The sequence below is a fragment of the Watersipora subatra genome, chromosome 4 (genome assembly GCF_963576615.1).
Source record: "Watersipora subatra chromosome 4, tzWatSuba1.1, whole genome shotgun sequence".
NCBI lineage: Eukaryota > Metazoa > Bryozoa > Gymnolaemata > Cheilostomatida > Watersiporidae > Watersipora > Watersipora subatra.
In genome coordinates, this window is record NC_088711.1 from 23338131 (window position 1) to 23356037 (window position 17907).

The window sequence follows — 17907 nt, forward strand, 5'->3', positions numbered from 1 at the left end:
TCACAATAGCTAGACAGTGGTGTTGCATTACTACACTCTGGTGTTACATAATTTTATATCTAAAGGCACATTAGCTTAGATCTACTGCAAAATTTCAATTAAACATGACATTAGCTAGGTTTAGGGGTCACATCTACTTTAAGCAGCCCAACCATGATTCCTAACAGCAATTATTAAGCCATTGACCAACCCTAATCACTGAGCAATATCCTTAGTTACATCAGAGCATAGAGTCTAGCTGTCATTGACAAATGCTCTCGTATACAGTAGATTCTTGCATTCATAGGCATCAATCATAAAATTTAGCTCCGGTACGAGCTTGACAATTCATCGCAGTTGATTTAGAGGGGTAGCAGAGTGTTTGCATAGTAAAGGAAATGCTTGTATAAATTGCACTTGCTTGCAAGCTGTCAGCTTAGCAGCATGCTTGTCTTGAGGTTTTTGCTTTACCACAAAGAAGCATACAAACTATCAACATGTTCATGTTGGAGCGGCTTGTTGGCCTGGCATGGTTAATTTGTTTCATCATATCCTCTTTGTCACGCATTTTTTGGCAGCTTTAAAACAAAAAACTGCGAATATACGAATATGCGAATGGTCTGTAAAATTTGCTCAGAAACAGGGTGAAGATGAGCGCTTGGTTAGCCAAGAAAATAGTTCTTTTCATTCTAATAGGTGACAGATCTGCTGGCAGGTCTGCTGACAGGTCTGCTGACAGGTCGGTTATTGCTACATCGCTCTGTCACCCAACTGATCTTCATAAAACGTGTTTCCTATTTTTGAAAGAGTAAGTTGGTTGGTCAAAGGAACAACATAAAGGAGGTCTGACAGGAGAATATTAATGACTTTATATATGCTAGAACTGTTTCACGCTTGGATACATACTAACAAATTATAGGTTTTTCTTTGTTGGTCTACCCTTTGTACAGATGTCTGCCGAGTGCTGAAAACTCTACATTTTAATTATTGAATGCGCAGTACTTAGTATATGACTTTATAGCACAACATAGAAAAACTAGATACTTATATGAAGAACTCAACGGAAGAACGATCAATGTCACATTTTCTCAAAATACTAGGTTTATCTTACATTAGATAGTTCTGGCCACAAAGTTTAGTCTCTGTGACAAACTTTCAGCAAAAATGATTCAGGTCTAGGGATACCGCTACTTAATATAAACTAGCTCCTTGCAAAACTGATCAATATCCAAGTTTGAAAACTTTAAAACGGCTATATCTCCAGTTTGAACAGTTTGTGACATTGACGGTTCTTCCGTTGAGGTCTTCATATAAGTGTGACAAAAACAAAATACAACTTCAACTGATATTCACAGGCTACTTGTACATGCGACTAGTGAGCTATTGCCCTCATGGTGCAATATTACCGTGCGCAGTGCGCAGTAATTTAAATTCCTTAGCAGCACATTCTCGAACAAATTAAGTATGATAACTATTATATACTCATAACTTTTTTGTATTATGGTTGGTTTTAAGGATGTATTTCAGGCTATTTTATACAAAACTCTAAAAAAATTTGAACAAAAGAAGTTGATGATATGTGGTAATGATTGGCTCTAATCATGAAGTTTTTTAGCTGGTCTAATAGATAGTCAGTTACATAATGATAATGATAATAATTTGTGGTTGTCCTTGACCTGTGCTACTGCTCATAACCTAGTGATATTATATTCTTCCATGAGAAAATTACTCCTAATTAATATGGAGTTGTTCGACCTGTGATTAGCTCTGCCAGATGAGTAGTATTTGCCACTGTCACAGCTCCTTTACAAGATTAACTGCTAGAAGACCATCATGGCCACTCCATAACTTATTTGAGGAAGGAAGTTGCTTAACCTCATCAACGATTTCTGTCAAGCAATCAATTATGTGACTGCAGTCAATGGCGCATACGTAATTAGCTCTTCTACCAGGTTGATAAATGAAAGATGAAATTTATTGATTACACCTGGCATAAAGTTTTTATTACTACTTGAACTCTTTAAAGGTTAACCAGAATGAGATTAACATGATTTCAAGAAAATGATTTCAAGGCAAACTATTCTAAGAAAAAGGTAATAGAGGCTCAAAGTATTTCACTAATTTTGCAATTATAATTAATGTAAAACCATTGCGGTAGTAAATGACTTCATGCCGACATATTTTCCTTTGCTTTTGTATGCTCTAAACCGGGTCATCCTTGAAGATCTGGCCTGTACAAGCAGTAGCTGATGTGCTGGTGCCTCCCATATCTAAGCACTAAGCAGCCTAAAGTATCCATCCATCTCTTCATCATTTTTTATAGTCACAATTATTTTCCAGTTTAGTTTGGCAGCGCTTGCTAAAATGGCACACCGCTTGTATTATAAACGCAAACATGAAGCAGTCTTTCAGGCTGCCAACTTGAAGCACTTTGTTATTAATATTACTCTCAAGTGTGCTCCTTGTAAACAAGACAGCATCTTGTAATATCAGTTTATGTTGGAAGATGAAGATGCTCACCTTGAGGTTATAAAGGAAAACGATGAGTTTGTCAAAATTTGTATTTGTAACTATGTACTTATAGCCAAAAGCTGTCTGGGTGTTTAACCCTGTTGCTGCCAAAGAGTCAGTAGCAGCTTTTGTTATGCTGCCACTAGAATTTTAGTTTGCACTATGTAAAACTTTTGTTATAACATATTTATAAAGTATCTAGAATTCTAAGTTACCATCATGGAAGCCAAATAGCATGCCACTAATCTGGTCAAAATGTATTTTACTTTCATAATTGTTCAATGAAACAGTTTTAACCCATAAATGCTTCCTACCTTTATGATTACCTTGAATGCAATTTAAATTTATTATAAATAACCTATTAACTGCGTTAACGCAGTTACAGTGTTATCAAATTTAGCGTTTAGAAAACGAGCCAGAGCAATATTTCGATAGCTTTCAGTACGCAGTAGCTTTTTATGTCACATTATTACTGAAAATACATGCAAATAAGTTGAGTTCTAGAACTCTAAGATATTTTCCCTATAAAAAGTTATAACCATCTAACTGTTTCTTCACTCTATGGAAATACTTTAAACTAAACTCAGAGAAATCAAAGTGTTTTTTTGCTAATAAAAACAGACAAAAAATAAATTTAGCCCAAATTCAATTTTTTAGAGAGAAGACATACATTTAAAATGTCATGAACCTCATTTGGTAAGGTTTTATTAAAATGAACCAACCATGTGCAATCTCTTAATAAAAGAGTCAATCATTTTTTATGATTAAATATTATTTTAAGGGCGTAACGAAGGCACATATGTTCTAGAAGCTACTTTGTTAAAACTAATGAGCATTTATCACTGGTTTATGCTTGCTTTCTAAGCATTGGGGCTAACCAACTTTAGAAAGTTATCATGCCAATAATTCTAGTGAGCAGAGATCTAAGGAGATAATCTATGAGAAAGTTCAGTTGAGTAACTAGCAAATTTTTAATAGTCGTGTTTCTCCTAAGACCACTTAATATAAAGATGGCGAGAATGGATTTTCCTTACAAATACTAACAGTATTATTAGCAATCTTCAATAGAACTGGAATAATAGATGATCTGCTCTAGACAGGAATGTGTTGTGCTCCACTCAAGGTTTCCCAACCTATTAAAAACCCACCTCTTATTCCTTGGCCAGACAGAGAGTTGTGACATGCCTGCATTTATTTTATAAAATACCTGACTAACCTCAAAGGGCTAAACAGTAGCCTAAGCTACATGTTATTTTAGATAAGCAATATAACCTGGGTATTCCAACAGTAGGAGCTCGACAAGCAAGTCATAAACACTCATCTTCTTCAACCTCGACCTTATCGTATGTTAACAACACTTGAGTTTGTGGATATGCATGAAATCCTGTCCGATGAATATCAGTTTGCATAGTCTGGAGTACTCACTAACTGTCCATAAATCTGCTACTTGACATCTCGGCATATGAGTTGTTCCACTTTCACAGTTGCTTGTCTCACAGAGAGTAATCATTATCTGCACTCCACACACATCTTAACAACACTTCTAGATACGGTTTCATGTTCTACACCCTGTCTGGCATTTGATTATAAATTAATACTTGCAGATAGTACTAATGGAGCAACAACCGAAAAGTGGAGAGAAGAAAAAGGAAGATAAAATGGATCTGTTGTATGATATAGAGACTGCTCCACCGTGGCATGTATCTATAGCTATTGGATTGACTGTAAGAATATCCAAGACGCTCGCTCTATGTTTTAATAGAGAACCGTTTTATTATCTAGATCACTATATATTACAGGTTTTAAGTCATTTATTGTTTAGATAATAGTACATTTTACTGGTTTTAGGCCTTGTTATTATTTAGATAATCATAGGTTTTACAACAGGTTGTAAGACCTATGATTGCAAACAGGTTTTTAAAATAGCCAATCTATAATTGCAAACAATAGATTTTAAAATAGGTTGTATATTATGCTTTCCTCAGCAACTTCTCACAACTTTATCGTTGTTTTAGTGCAATAGCTCTATGATGTGAGTGTATTTAGAGTTGTCAATTCTTGACTTATGCTATTCATTTGCAGCCTCAAGCCGAAATTATCAAAAAGTGACATAACCATACTATGCTAGACCAATTGACAATAAATAATGCTATTAAAAGTTTTAAACTTCTAGTGATGACACAAACACTAATATAAAACCAGTTAATAAACTGTGCGGTATTCAAAACAAAACCACACAGAGTGATGATAAACACATTAGTGTCACCATGAGCGTCCTTATTTTTAATGAGCCATGAGCATCCTTATTTCTAATCTTAGATGAGTTTGTTGCTTCAATGTCTGTAGAAATAAATATTTTGTCTAATTTTACTTAGGTCGTGGTGAGTCGTGGTGAGTCGTTGTGGGTCGTTGTGAGTCGTTGTGAGTCGTGGTGAGTCGGGGTGAGTTGTGGTGAGTTGTGGTGAGTCGTGGTAAGTCGTGGTGAGCCACATGATAAACTCTATAAACTATAAAGATACTGACATTATTGTCAAAGCAGAAAGTTAATCTTGTACGGAAGTGGCAGCCACAAACTTGATAAGTACTTTGCTAACTTATGTAAACTTGTGCAAAGTGGATGCATGTTCTATTATTTCCAAATGAATAATATATAGCTGAACTATCGTTCAGCTATATATTAGTATTAAAATTATATGTTGGTGTAACAAACAAGACAATGTTTGTCATACGTGTGAAATTATAAATACAAATATTCTGGGCATAGTTTACGCAAGATTTTAAAAACGCAGGACAGCTGAACTATCATTCAGCTATATGGACTGTCTAACGTTAAACAGCTGGTAGCTGTCTTTTGCAAAAAGCTCCTTGATTTGTAATGATGGATATTATATGTTTGGGCAACAGGAATTACAGCTAATTAAAAAAAGAAATATTAGATTTATTAGCTTGACATAAAATGCTCCAAGGCTATCCTGACAGTTTGATTGATTTATTTAATTTTTAAAGTCCTCTGCCAAAGTTCAGCAAAGCTTTATCACTATTAGAATTAACTGTAAAACAAATTAAACTAGAAACAAAATTAAGTAGGGAGTTGTGCTCTCATTGTCAAAACCCATTTACATGTATTTACAAAAGTATTTGAACCTGCTATGCAAAACTATTGTCAAGCTGCTAATGGTGTGAAATAAATCTAATATTATTTTTGAGCCTATCAATGAGCGGATTAATATATGCATACAATTTCTCATTAGTCTCTCTTGCGGTCAGTCGGTCATTTTGACAATGGCTATTTTATGGTGTAGGCTTCATCACTGTTTTCCATGCAGCTTTGTTTTCTGTCTTCTCTTGCCCTTTCCATAGATCATAGATTCTTCATTTTCATCTCTACATTTTTTGCATTGTAGCACTTACTGGTGTTTATGGGTGGAGCTATTGGAACCTGCTTTGCTGTTGCTCCGATGCTCTGCATTCAAGTTGGTCCAGTGACAAACGAAGTAGCCAAGTCTGAAATACTTAGCACTTTGGTGTTTGTCTGTGGATTAGTGACTCTACTGCAGACTATATTCGGCTCCAGGTGTGATATATCAGGCAGCTAAATTACTCTATGTTTAACCAAACCACAAAAAAACATAAGTTTTTCTATCTCATAACGCAAAATAAGAAATATTATTGAAAAGAGATTTGTATGTACTGTAAATAAATTGGTGTTAGCCATGCTTATCGGTTCTGTAAGATTGATTTGATACACATAATACATTGATTATTGATTATTTTGAACCTTATTTGATGAAATGCTAAACTCCTTGCCTTGACATACTTAATGTTTCATACCACTTCTGTGTCAATAATACTTTTATAGAGCTCTCAGACATTTTTGTAGGCTTCCAATAATACAAGGAGCATCTGCATCTTTCTTGCCTCCTGCATTCGCTATTCTCTCCAACTTTGGTGACTGTCCAACTCTACTGCCAGCTGGTAAGTCTACAAGGCCTATAGTTCAGTCACTCCTAGTTCTATGACACCGCATTGCTGTTTTGACCAACGGCTGGTAAGATAATCACTTTTGATTTCTGGCTAAGTTAGCTGATGGCTGATGCATTCGCACTGCTTGATTATTACTGCTTTACCATTTGTGGTAACCTTAATATGTTTGTCACCTTTCGTAGCTTGTTATAGAAACAACATGTTATGGCCATCATAACATTCTTTTATGAGTGAATCAATATTAGCATTTAATTTATCTCTTTGTCTTTCTTGAGCATCTTTTTTGTTAGTTCAAGTTTTTTCAGTTCGACAAATTTTATGATTTATTCCCATTGGTCAAGGGAAATGAGGGAAAAACAATACTGATTGTAGCAGTGATCCAAAGTACAATCAGTGAGCCATACATACCTTTACCGATAAATATATTCTAAAACATGCTGATATTTTGCTCTCTTCTAATTATCTGTTTTATATTGAACTTGGTATTTTTACAAAGCGTAAAAAAATTTGCGAAGCATTTCAAACATTCTCTGCTTTGAGACCGGTTGTCAATATACATTTGCAGGTAGCAATCTGACAGACCACATGTTATGGAACCCAAACGCAACAGAGACCCTAATTGTGAGTGGCTCAGAAGAACATGATCTGATATGGAAGACAAAGATGAGAGCTGTAAGTATGTTGGCACACTTATGACTGTTATTTCAGTTTATTACTGCAACACTTATTAGTGATTTATTCACGATGTCACGCTCATATCAGTAGTTCAGTGTTAGTAGTTGCAGCTCTTGAGATATACAATTTGCGGATTACCATTTGTTAACATCTACCAAGGTTAACATCGAATTGTCTGAATATATTGGAACATTATTATTACTAATAAATGCTGGTCAAAACAAGTTAGACTGTGAAACAAAAAATAATTAAATAAAAAATAGGAATAGAGAATAGAGAATAGAGAATAGCAAACAAAACTATGTGTACAGCTCAGTCTGAACACGTTACCAATAGTAGTCATTGTTAGATCATCTGTCCTAAAATTTAGTCAAAAATATAATACATGTATGTTCATTTTCTTTGAATTGAGGCTCATTGACACGTGTATTCATATGTTTTAGCTGCAAGGAGCTATAATGATTGCATCAGTTGTTGAAATTGTCTTGGGATTCTCTGGCCTCCTTGGTTTCTTGCTGAGATTCATAGGACCACTAGTCATTGCAATTACCATTACTCTTATCGGTCTGCCTCTCTTCCCATTGGCTGCCAGTTTTTCATCTAGTCAGTGGGGCATTTCTATTCTGTGAGTAGACAACTTCTGTTTGTTATACTATTTGAGCATATCTGCTCAGCAATGCTAGATTATGCTGAATGCATCTCATATTAGCAGATTTTAAACTTGGCACTAAATAACTTTCATGTCTAAAATGTGAAAGGTGAGTTGCACTACCAAAGAAATATAACATCAAATTAACTTGTATTTCTAGTTGTGTGGCTTTGATGCTCATTTTCACCCAATACATGGGGAAAGTGAAAGTGGGCACCTGCAGCAAAAAACAAAAAGATTGCTCGACAACCTCTGGATATCCTATTTTCAAGCTTCTTGCGGTATGTGGATTTACACAGACAATAAACAGTTTTCTCAAGCCTTTCAGAAACCACTGCGCTTAGTCACATCTCCTCAGCCTTACATCCTTCTTAATGATGTACAAACCTGTACAACTTTTGACCCAATAGCTTTTGAGATGCGACCGTAGGTGTATCATAAACACCTACTATATCCAAACATACCTACCTACCTATCACTCTCACCATTATTTTATACGACGCACCTACCATCTACCTCATATTTGAAAGTGTAGGTTGACAGCTGGTACATGGATGTGAGTAGTTGAACAAGCTTTGAAGACTTACTGTTTACGGAATAAGCACATAACATATGTGTACGACAGGGACTGACTCATTGAATGTGTAATGAGGCTTGACTCAACCCTAATTGACTCAAAATATGATACCATCTTATATAATTAGTATGATATCCTCGGATGCTTTCAGGTGATTTTAACTATCACAGTGGCGTATTTGGTCTGCCTCATTCTAACCTACACAAATCATTTTCCGAATGATAGCAAACATCCCTTCTACCGAGCTAGAACGGATATCAAGTTGTCTGCTCTTGTCAATGCCAAATGGTTCAGAGTTCCTTACCCAGGTAAGATACAGAGAGCTCACTTCCTACTACAGACATTCATAGCATATATAGAATAATAGATTATAGAATATCGGTTCTATAATCTAGTATTCTAAACTTGCTCGTTTCCACATTTGTCTTACAGGTTTCAAAATTCTACGTAAACTATGCCCAGAATATTTGTTTTATCCTTCCACACGTATGACCAACATTGTTTAGTTTGTTACACCAACATACTACATTCAACATTATATGTTTCCGTTTATTAATTGTCTGTTACTACAAACTACAATTCACTATCCGGACTCCACAGTAATACTATTAGATTACCAACTTTTAAAGCAAGTTTGTTCAACTCACTCAATAGCTCTTGATTTTTGTCTTTTCGTTTTTTCTATCTTTAGTTTGCAATGGAAAACATATATTTGTTGATGGTTATCAATGCCACTAAGAAGTCATACATACATTTTATAATCCAATAATGGATAACTTTGAAAAGTTGTCATCTCACCAGTTCAATCAAATAAGAATCAATGTTTGGAGTTATCGCTATAATGCAATTACTAGTAGTACCAGAGTGTATAGTTTTATTGACAAGCAGTTTTTCTGCAATCATTGCGAATTAATATATTGATATTTACACAGGAGAGTTTGGCGTGCCAACAGTGACAATAGGTGCTTGTTTTGGAATGTTTGCTGCAACTCTAGCTTCGATGGTAGAGTCCGTGGGAGACTATTATGCAGCTGCCAGGTCTGTTTGCTATGTTATTATCACACAATAAGCAACATTGAAACTACATGTATATGAAACATGCAGGAAAGGTATGTTAGTCTTTTTGATGTACCCAAAAAGTTGATTATCTTTTTTGGGTAGCGTAGGCTGAGACCAGTCTGGATATTTTTAAGTGGCAGTCCAATCAGTAACAGGAATATTTTATATTAAAAGATTTTTAACTAAAATGAAAAAAAAACAGAGTAAGTCTTAACATTAAGTTGTGCACAAAAAAAGACAACATTTGTACATAACTCCATGCGCAAGGTAAATACGTATTAATTATATAGGTGACAGCAGAGCCATGAGAATATTACAACCTAATTCTGGTTAATTTGTTTATAACTTCAAGACACTATTTATTGTTGGTCTCGGTGGTCAGTAATAGAAATGGCAAGACAACTAACAACTGCAGTTCGATAAAGAAATTTATATTGACAGTTATTTTCTATTTCAGTTATGGAGACCTCTATACATATATTTAGTTCTATCATCTCAAACTCACACAAGAAGTGATATTTTATACTCCACACATTCAGGGTTGTACTTCTGGCATTAGACTTTACACTAAGTAAATGTTGTGCTCCTCTGTTTCTTACAGAATATCTGGAGCTCCTGTGCCGACAGCAGCAGCTCTTAACAGAGGCATCGGCATAGAGGGAATCGGGTCTCTCCTGAGTGGAGCCTGGGGTTCAGGAATTGGGCTCACTTCTTACAGCATGAATATTGGCACCATGAACATTGTTCAGGTAATTCATTGCACAGTTGTATTGTAAGTGTTAATGCATTGCACAGTTGTTTTGCATGTGGTCATGCATTGCACAGTTGTATTGCAAGTGACAATCAGCTTTGCCATCTTATTGCATAGGGTAATGCATGGCAAAGTTTTATTGCATATGGTAATGCATTACACAGTTTTATTGCATGTGGTAAAGCATGGCACAATTGCATTGCATGTGGTAATGCATTGCACAGTTGTTTAATAGATAGTAAAGAATTGAACAATTGCATTGTATGAAGTCTCATATTATTAACCATATTTGTATTACAACCCAAAGATCTCATTTACACTTAGTGGTCAATTTTAACCAATTGTTCTGTTCAGTTTGTTACAGACTTAAAAATTAGAAAAGAGCAAATAAAACTAGTGTTTATGATTAAAATTTAGTCTACTGCTTTACTCTGTTTTGTTAAATTTTACTGTTTAAGAATTGTGTAACTTTTTATTTATTTAAACAGGTTGGGAGCCGCAGAGTAATACAAGTGGCTGCAGTCTTAATGATAGTACTCAGTGTGCTAGGAAAATTCTGTGCTCTCTTTGTAACCATTCCAGATCCGGTACTTGGAGGAATTTATATCATTCTCTTTGGTAAGTCAATGATAGATACATTATTATGCAGCGAATGCTCATAAAAATGCTATTGTTGAGATTTCCTGCAGTCATATTTAAGCATACTATATATATATATTACTTTATTGGCAATCATTTTATTCTAAACAGAGATGTTATCCAAATTATGCCATACAAAAATTATAAAACAAAAAAAAAGAAAAGAGGGCAACAGCCAATAAAATCAAATACATGGTTTAACAAATACCGTTTAAAATACCTTTCTCTGCTGAGAGAACGGATATGGGAAGACAATCATTAAAGCAGCTAGCAATAGTATTTGAAAAATAATTGTCATGTCAGTTGTTGTATGAAACTTGTTCATAGCACGTAAGTTGAAATGAAGTCAAAACCTGCAACTGTCCTGTAAAAATGTGGACACAGACCATGAAAGATCTTGAAATCTTTAATTGGTGTAAAATAAATATTTAGCAAAGGTAGAGTACAAAGATGCAAAAATGTGGAAAGATATTGTGTTGAAATAAGATATGCTGTTGTTATACTAGAATTCTATCTAGAAATATATTTCACTTAGCTTTGTAACCTCAAATTCTATTTACATAAGCTGATGTCTGTGTTTAAAACTCAAAGGTATGCTGGCTTCCATCGGACTGTCAAACCTTCAGTACGTAGACCTAAATTCACCTCGGAATCATTTTATAATTGGTGCATCGCTGATGTTGGGTCTCACAGTTCCTTCTTGGATCAAGTCTAACACAGATCAAATACAAACAGGTTTGTTAACTAATTTTTTTTAAACTAGTTTACGGTTGATACTTGCAGCTTTTATTTGAATGTGTATAAAACACTTCTATGTGTAGATGGACGAATATAGATGACAAAATGGTGGTTGGATAGAAAACACTCAAAATAGTTATTTATGCTTACTTTTAATAGCTTGACCTATTGACCTGTGCAAATTGAGTTGTGGAATAAACTGTGTTTCTGCAGCACTGAGCATTAGTATAATGCAAGGTGACTATCATGCCATACTGAACCACAGTAAACTTTAAGGTGACTAATATGCCACACTAAACTACGGTATACTTTGAGGAGACTAACATGCCACACTGAACGTCATTGCACCGTGAAAGAACTAACACCACACACTGAACATCACTGTACTATAAGGTTACTAACACACAACGCTAAACAACAGTATATTAAGTGATGAATAACACGACACACTGTGCATCAGTGAACTTGGAGGTGACTAACACGTCCCTTGGAATGTGAGTTGACTACAAGGTAATTAACTAACCGCTCTAAAAAACAGTACACTATGAAGAGACTAACTTACCACACTAAACCTTAATTTACTGTGAGATGAGTAATACAATGCACTGAACATCATCATTCTACTATAAAGTGATGAACGAACTACACTAAACATCATTTTATTGTGAGGTCACTAACACACTACACTAAACAACAGTTCACTATGGGATGAATAACACAACGCACTAAACTTCAGTGCACTTTGAAGTAAACTAACATGACACACTAAACATAATTGCACTACGAAATGGCTAACACGCCACATTGAACAACAGTACACTTTGTGATGACTAACATGCCACATTGCACATCAGCGTACTTTGAGGTGACTAACATGCCACACTGAACAGCATTAAAACTGCTAGATGACCAATACGTCACCCACCCCAAATACCCTTGTATGTTGAGGCGACTAACACACCATTTTTCTTGCATCGGAAAATAAGTTTTTAGAATCACCGCTACCAGATTTTTTTCTCATATTTTTTATTTTAGGATCACATGAAGTTGATGAGATATTTGTAGTGCTGCTCAGTACTAACATGTTTGTGGGGGGAGTTGCTGCCTTCTTCATGGACAACACAATTCCAGGTAATCAAGATTAAGAAAGATTTGTACTTACAAACCAATATTGCCTCAAGACAAAATCTAGTCTAAAAACAGTAAAAAGTGTTTCAGATTAACTTGGTTTGTAATAGTCATTAGCAGTCCATCTGTGTTAGGTTTGAAAGTGGTCAAGTGACTCTTAACTGATCTTGGTCACTTTATTTGAAGTCTTGCTTAGCCATTCAGTGTACGAGTATTTCAGCTTGTGCAAAATAAATTTTCCAAAGATCATTATAAACACCAAACTTCAAGTTATATTCTATTGGCCAATGCTAATACTAAACCTTGGGTGAATGTAATTTTAAACTCATTGTTGTATGAAAAAAGGATATACACATTGAGTCGGTCGATTACCTAAACATTTTTTTCTAAGCAATTTGGCTTATAATAAATGCAACAAATCTTTTTTTACAGATCATAATCAAACAATGAAGTCTTTCATTTGTTTAAATGATAAAGCAATTGCATAAGGTTACAAAAATTCTAATAAAACAAGTGAACTTTCTAATAATTTGCCCTTTCCAAATTTCTGACTGGACACTTAACCTTTTGTTGTGATTTTTTAGAAGCTTCATCATAATATGACAATGTAATAATAATAGAATACACTAGGATACTTTAATACAAATATCAATTGTTTCCTGAAGGATGATTTTACAATAACTTCATTATTTTTTTTGTTTATCTATTACAGGCTGCCATTGATGCCTCAAACTCAATGCATAGGAAATTAACCACAATCTTTTAGAAATAATAAATAGTTTATTAGTGTTTGGATTATCTTCAGGTTCATTTTGCAGTATTTTTTCACAATTTAATACTAGTAAGTCTAATAAAGAAGAATCAATGAAAGGTAAATAATTGAATGCAGGAACTCGAGAAGAAAGAGGGATGCTGGTATGGTCAGAAAATAAAGAAGCATCTACTGAACAATCTTGGAACACAAGGCAAACATATGACATGCCCTTTGGAAACAGCTGGATTTATAGGTAAATGATTATCTTTTACAATATTGGAAATGATAATAGGTAGTAGTACATTTTCAATCAGTAAATACTTATTTCAATTATTTGCCTATTCAAATATTTAAAACTTTGCGATAACTTGGGATACTTTTCATAATACTGCTGCAAATTGTTTTTTTTATAGCAATACTAGTTGAATGCCCAACATTGCCCAGGTAATAAAAATGTTTTTGGACAGAAAATTTTATGTTATTTAACATACGGTATACAATATTTACCACTCTAACTTTTTAACTTCATATTACAGAAAAAAGGTTTTATGATACAGTTTAGATGAATTAAGAGAAAAAAATAAAACAACTGTAAAAGTTTTAAAACTTTTTCAAACAACAACAACTTTTAAATTTCATATCATGAAAGAAGTGTTTTGTTGAAATGAATTAGGAAGGAAAATAAAACTGTAAAGGTGTTTAAATGTAAATGTGAAATCATTAGCAAGTAATGGCTAAATATAGTCTGTTTTGCAATGATCACAATGAAAAATCATCTGGTATTCGATTATACGATTTTAATTCATTTCAGTGTTGGCACCATAAGGTGAAAATATTGTATAGATGTATAGAGTGGTATAGAAGCTCATAGTAATTATCTAATGCAATCATCTCTTGGTAAAATCATCAAAATCATCATCATTAAAAATAGTAACAAAACAATATTTTAACCTCAATAATTATAGTTACTTACGATAACTTCAGTGAATTTTGTGGTTATGATCTGCAAGAAAATGTAATATTACTATGTACTACATACAGAAATCTTACCTTTGAGACAGAGGTTTATCATAAATGCTATATCTAACTTAAATTAATTTAGCTTAATAAACAAATACTTAAAGGAAGTTTTAATATGTATTTAGTAAATTTCAAACTTTCAACTAAAATTTTATAACTTAATTGCTTGCGAATCCATTTTTACCCTAATAAATACTGCTGAGCTGAAATAGCGGTCGAAATAGTAGTATATCAAACTTTTTTATTGTTTCGTTGCAATCAGTACAACAATGGCCAAATTTTAATTTTGAGAGAACTTATTGTTGATATCGTAAAACAAATTTGCCCTAGTATGGTGAGGACCAAAAAGCATCGTGTTTCATAGAGTTGGACAAAACATATTTTAAAACCAAAGCGTTGCAACCCATTGGTGCAATATAGCTCAGTGGTTAAATGCGTGGTTAGAAACTTGTGGTCAGGCCCATATTCCCTGGGGCGGCTGGCCGGCTGAGCCGCCCCAACTTTTTAGGAATTTTTGGCGGCTAAGTACAGTCAAGCTAGAATAACTCGCCCTCAGATAAAATGTAAAGTTTTATCACGAACACTTGATTAACTCGAACGGATTTGTTCGGTACGTTCCCATGCAATGATAAATTGCTTTAAATAACTCGACCTCAACAGCATTAACTCGAACAGTTATTTGCCCAACGGCTACGGGAACAGTTTTTATCGCTGTAGAGTATCACTTTATTCCAAGCCATATAGATAAACGTCAACTTTTAATAGTTATTGGGCGTCATTATCATCATCCGCAACATATTCTTGTTAACGACTTTTATAAAGGTTTGCAAAAGGTCAAGTTTTAACAAACAGTCGCTTGGCAATAGCCCTACGAAAGCGTAGAAGCCTTAGGATGAACTTAAAATAAAATCGGCAAAATTGATCTTTGTTGAAATGCTCAAAAGAAAAAAAAAAGTATTTTTTCTTAGCGTTTCAACTGCGGTCAAGTTTAGCCTATTTTAATCTGAAAACGTCCTGGCAGTCACATCACCTAAAACAAACAAATCTCAAATAATAAAAAGAATTTTTATACTTTCCGACAAAATTTTTTTAAACTTTACATGAAGATGCCCGGTTGAGGCTCTACATAAAAGAAACTGTTGAGGGGGGCTGACGCGACACCTCCAAACCCCCAGATGCTCATAACTCGTCGCCTAACATTAGCCGCCACAACTTGCTTAACCGCCCCAACTTGCAACCATGGAATACAGGCCTGCTTGTGATTGCAATCTCCGTGAGTTCAAGTCTTGCAAAAAGTGAGCTGTTCATTCCAAGATTTTAATAGCTATAACTAGACAGACAGACATCTGAACAGACAAACAGACAATGACAAAATTTGAGATTTATATGCATAAATTTTTATCTATTTCTGCAAAAGTCTTTCAATTCAATCTCAAAGTTTTTAAGTTTCATCATCTAACTTGTGTGGGCTACAATTAGGGCTCATGAGATTACTGTTGAATGTGTTTCATGGTAGAGTGGTAAGCTTCAATTGTAGCTTCCCAAGCGGCTTATTCCAGCACAATAGCAAATGTGCCTAAATTTGTCTGACCGCATATCCATGTTTTGTTTTAGCTCTAAATGGACTGCCTATTTGCCTTTTTGTCCAAACTTTGGACATCAATCAATCAAGCGTAATAATTCCGCAAAAGATATCGCGGATGAGACAGAAGGAAGCCAAGGAGAACAGTGTTATGATGGACCAGCTGTAAGCATCGAGATGGAATGAGAATGTAATTATGGATTACTAGACTGCATTCAACTAAGATATTTTATAACCTCATTAATTTTTTTATGTCTGTTGTCAAGTGCATTAGGCAATTATTATTACTAACACGTGTTATAAACATTTTTGTACAACTGCTACTAGAGCTGGTGGTCTACAAAGTGATATACCTAAACATTTAATGCCTACTAAATTGCATCAAACGTATAAGTTTTTTAATTTTCTATTTTTATTACTATTTAGTCAGTATATAATTAAACTGTTAACTTTTCTTATATTTAGCTTTGTTTGAAAGTTAACATATTTTATGTAAACTCTTATTATTAATTAGTAACAATGGATCAGTTAGTTACAAGTTGACGATTTTAAGTCTGGTCATTTATTTTTTTAATTCAAGGTAATTTTACACTATGTTATCACACTATGTTGACAATATTTTTGCAGCTATATGCTGATGTGAATAAAATACATTATAAACTCATTTGGTGCAGTTTACGTTTCAAATAAACTTTGTCTTGCAGAAATGCTAAATGAATTTAAATTTGTTTTCCAAGTTTATGAAAATATTTTATGACAACAATGATCGTACATTTTCAACTTTGTTATGTAGGAAATATATGTAAGGGTAATAAAGCTATTATTGACTAAGATCGTTTATGAGTTGTCATCTCCTACAGGTTCCAGTTGAATTTGAAGCCGAGTAACATGCTCAGAATAAAAATCTGATAAACGCTTCTCACACTTCATATACATTGCATATATTATAAAATATTATAATATGAAATAATATAGTGTAATATATTATGATGAAGCATATTGTAATGTGATATAATATACATATTACAACACACTAGGTTCTGTTCCTTATATTTTTGTACAAAAAAATGGGCATTTTGTTTATCAGCCTGGTTGAGCCAATAAAGTCTTGTTTTGCCCTTAGCTTAATCAAATGATGAAAGCATACAATATACGTGTATTTTGTAACATTGGATTATATAATAACTGCTAAAATTTCTTTACTGAGAACCATAAAGCATCTGCTAAGATTAAACCAAAAGTATTATTTAGACATTCAGTATTATTCATGCAGAGTCTCATTATTAAATAGATTTACTATCAATACTTATTTACAGTACATATCTAGCATGCCGACGAGAAGAAAACCATTGCTGGTAGAGTTCATAACAATAGTTACAAAACAGTGCAATAAATGATTTTTATCTCTCTGACACTTTTTATACGTAAAAACATCTAATACAAAAGATAGTGCTATGAATGAATGCACTGATTGCTAAGGAAGTGGTTCTGTGTATAGCAGGGAGCTACCTCTAGCAAGAGTTACTGTTGCCCGCGTTTCATAATCAAAATAATCAACTATTTGCTTCCTCGCTGAGCTGGTTCACTATTTGAACATATAATAAGTTGGTTGTCTGCTTATAGTCGACGAAAAAGCCTAATCACTTTGCTTATAACTTCACATGATTATAAACATCTACATGTATAATACATCTATAATGTTTAACCAATCTATCAGCCTACCAACATTCCCTATCCTTTTTTTCACCCCAACATCTAACCTATTTCATCTTGTGCTTAACCCAGCACATCCCGTTACGTTACCAGTTGTTCTCTTTTTAACTGGACACTTCATTACCCGTCTAGAGCTAGTGATATTTTC

At 34.1% G+C, this 17907-nt stretch overlaps 1 protein-coding gene across 1 annotated transcript in view; it reads left to right on the top strand.

Moving 5' to 3' along the window:
* Positions 1–17907, top strand: part of LOC137394060 (uncharacterized) — a 45161-nt gene that overhangs the window by 10874 nt on the left and 16380 nt on the right. Inside the window, exons 2-15 of the mRNA XM_068080779.1 lie at positions 4095–4214; positions 5895–6064; positions 6371–6465; positions 7040–7146; positions 7593–7774; positions 7959–8079; positions 8527–8683; positions 9308–9413; positions 10036–10183; positions 10674–10803; positions 11416–11559; positions 12598–12693; positions 13580–13697; positions 16079–16230. Coding sequence (XP_067936880.1) covers positions 4104–4214; positions 5895–6064; positions 6371–6465; positions 7040–7146; positions 7593–7774; positions 7959–8079; positions 8527–8683; positions 9308–9413; positions 10036–10183; positions 10674–10803; positions 11416–11559; positions 12598–12693; positions 13580–13697; positions 16079–16230 — 1837 coding nt within the window. The 5' untranslated portion in view covers positions 4095–4103. The remainder of the gene's footprint in view (positions 1–4094; positions 4215–5894; positions 6065–6370; positions 6466–7039; positions 7147–7592; positions 7775–7958; positions 8080–8526; positions 8684–9307; positions 9414–10035; positions 10184–10673; positions 10804–11415; positions 11560–12597; positions 12694–13579; positions 13698–16078; positions 16231–17907) is intronic.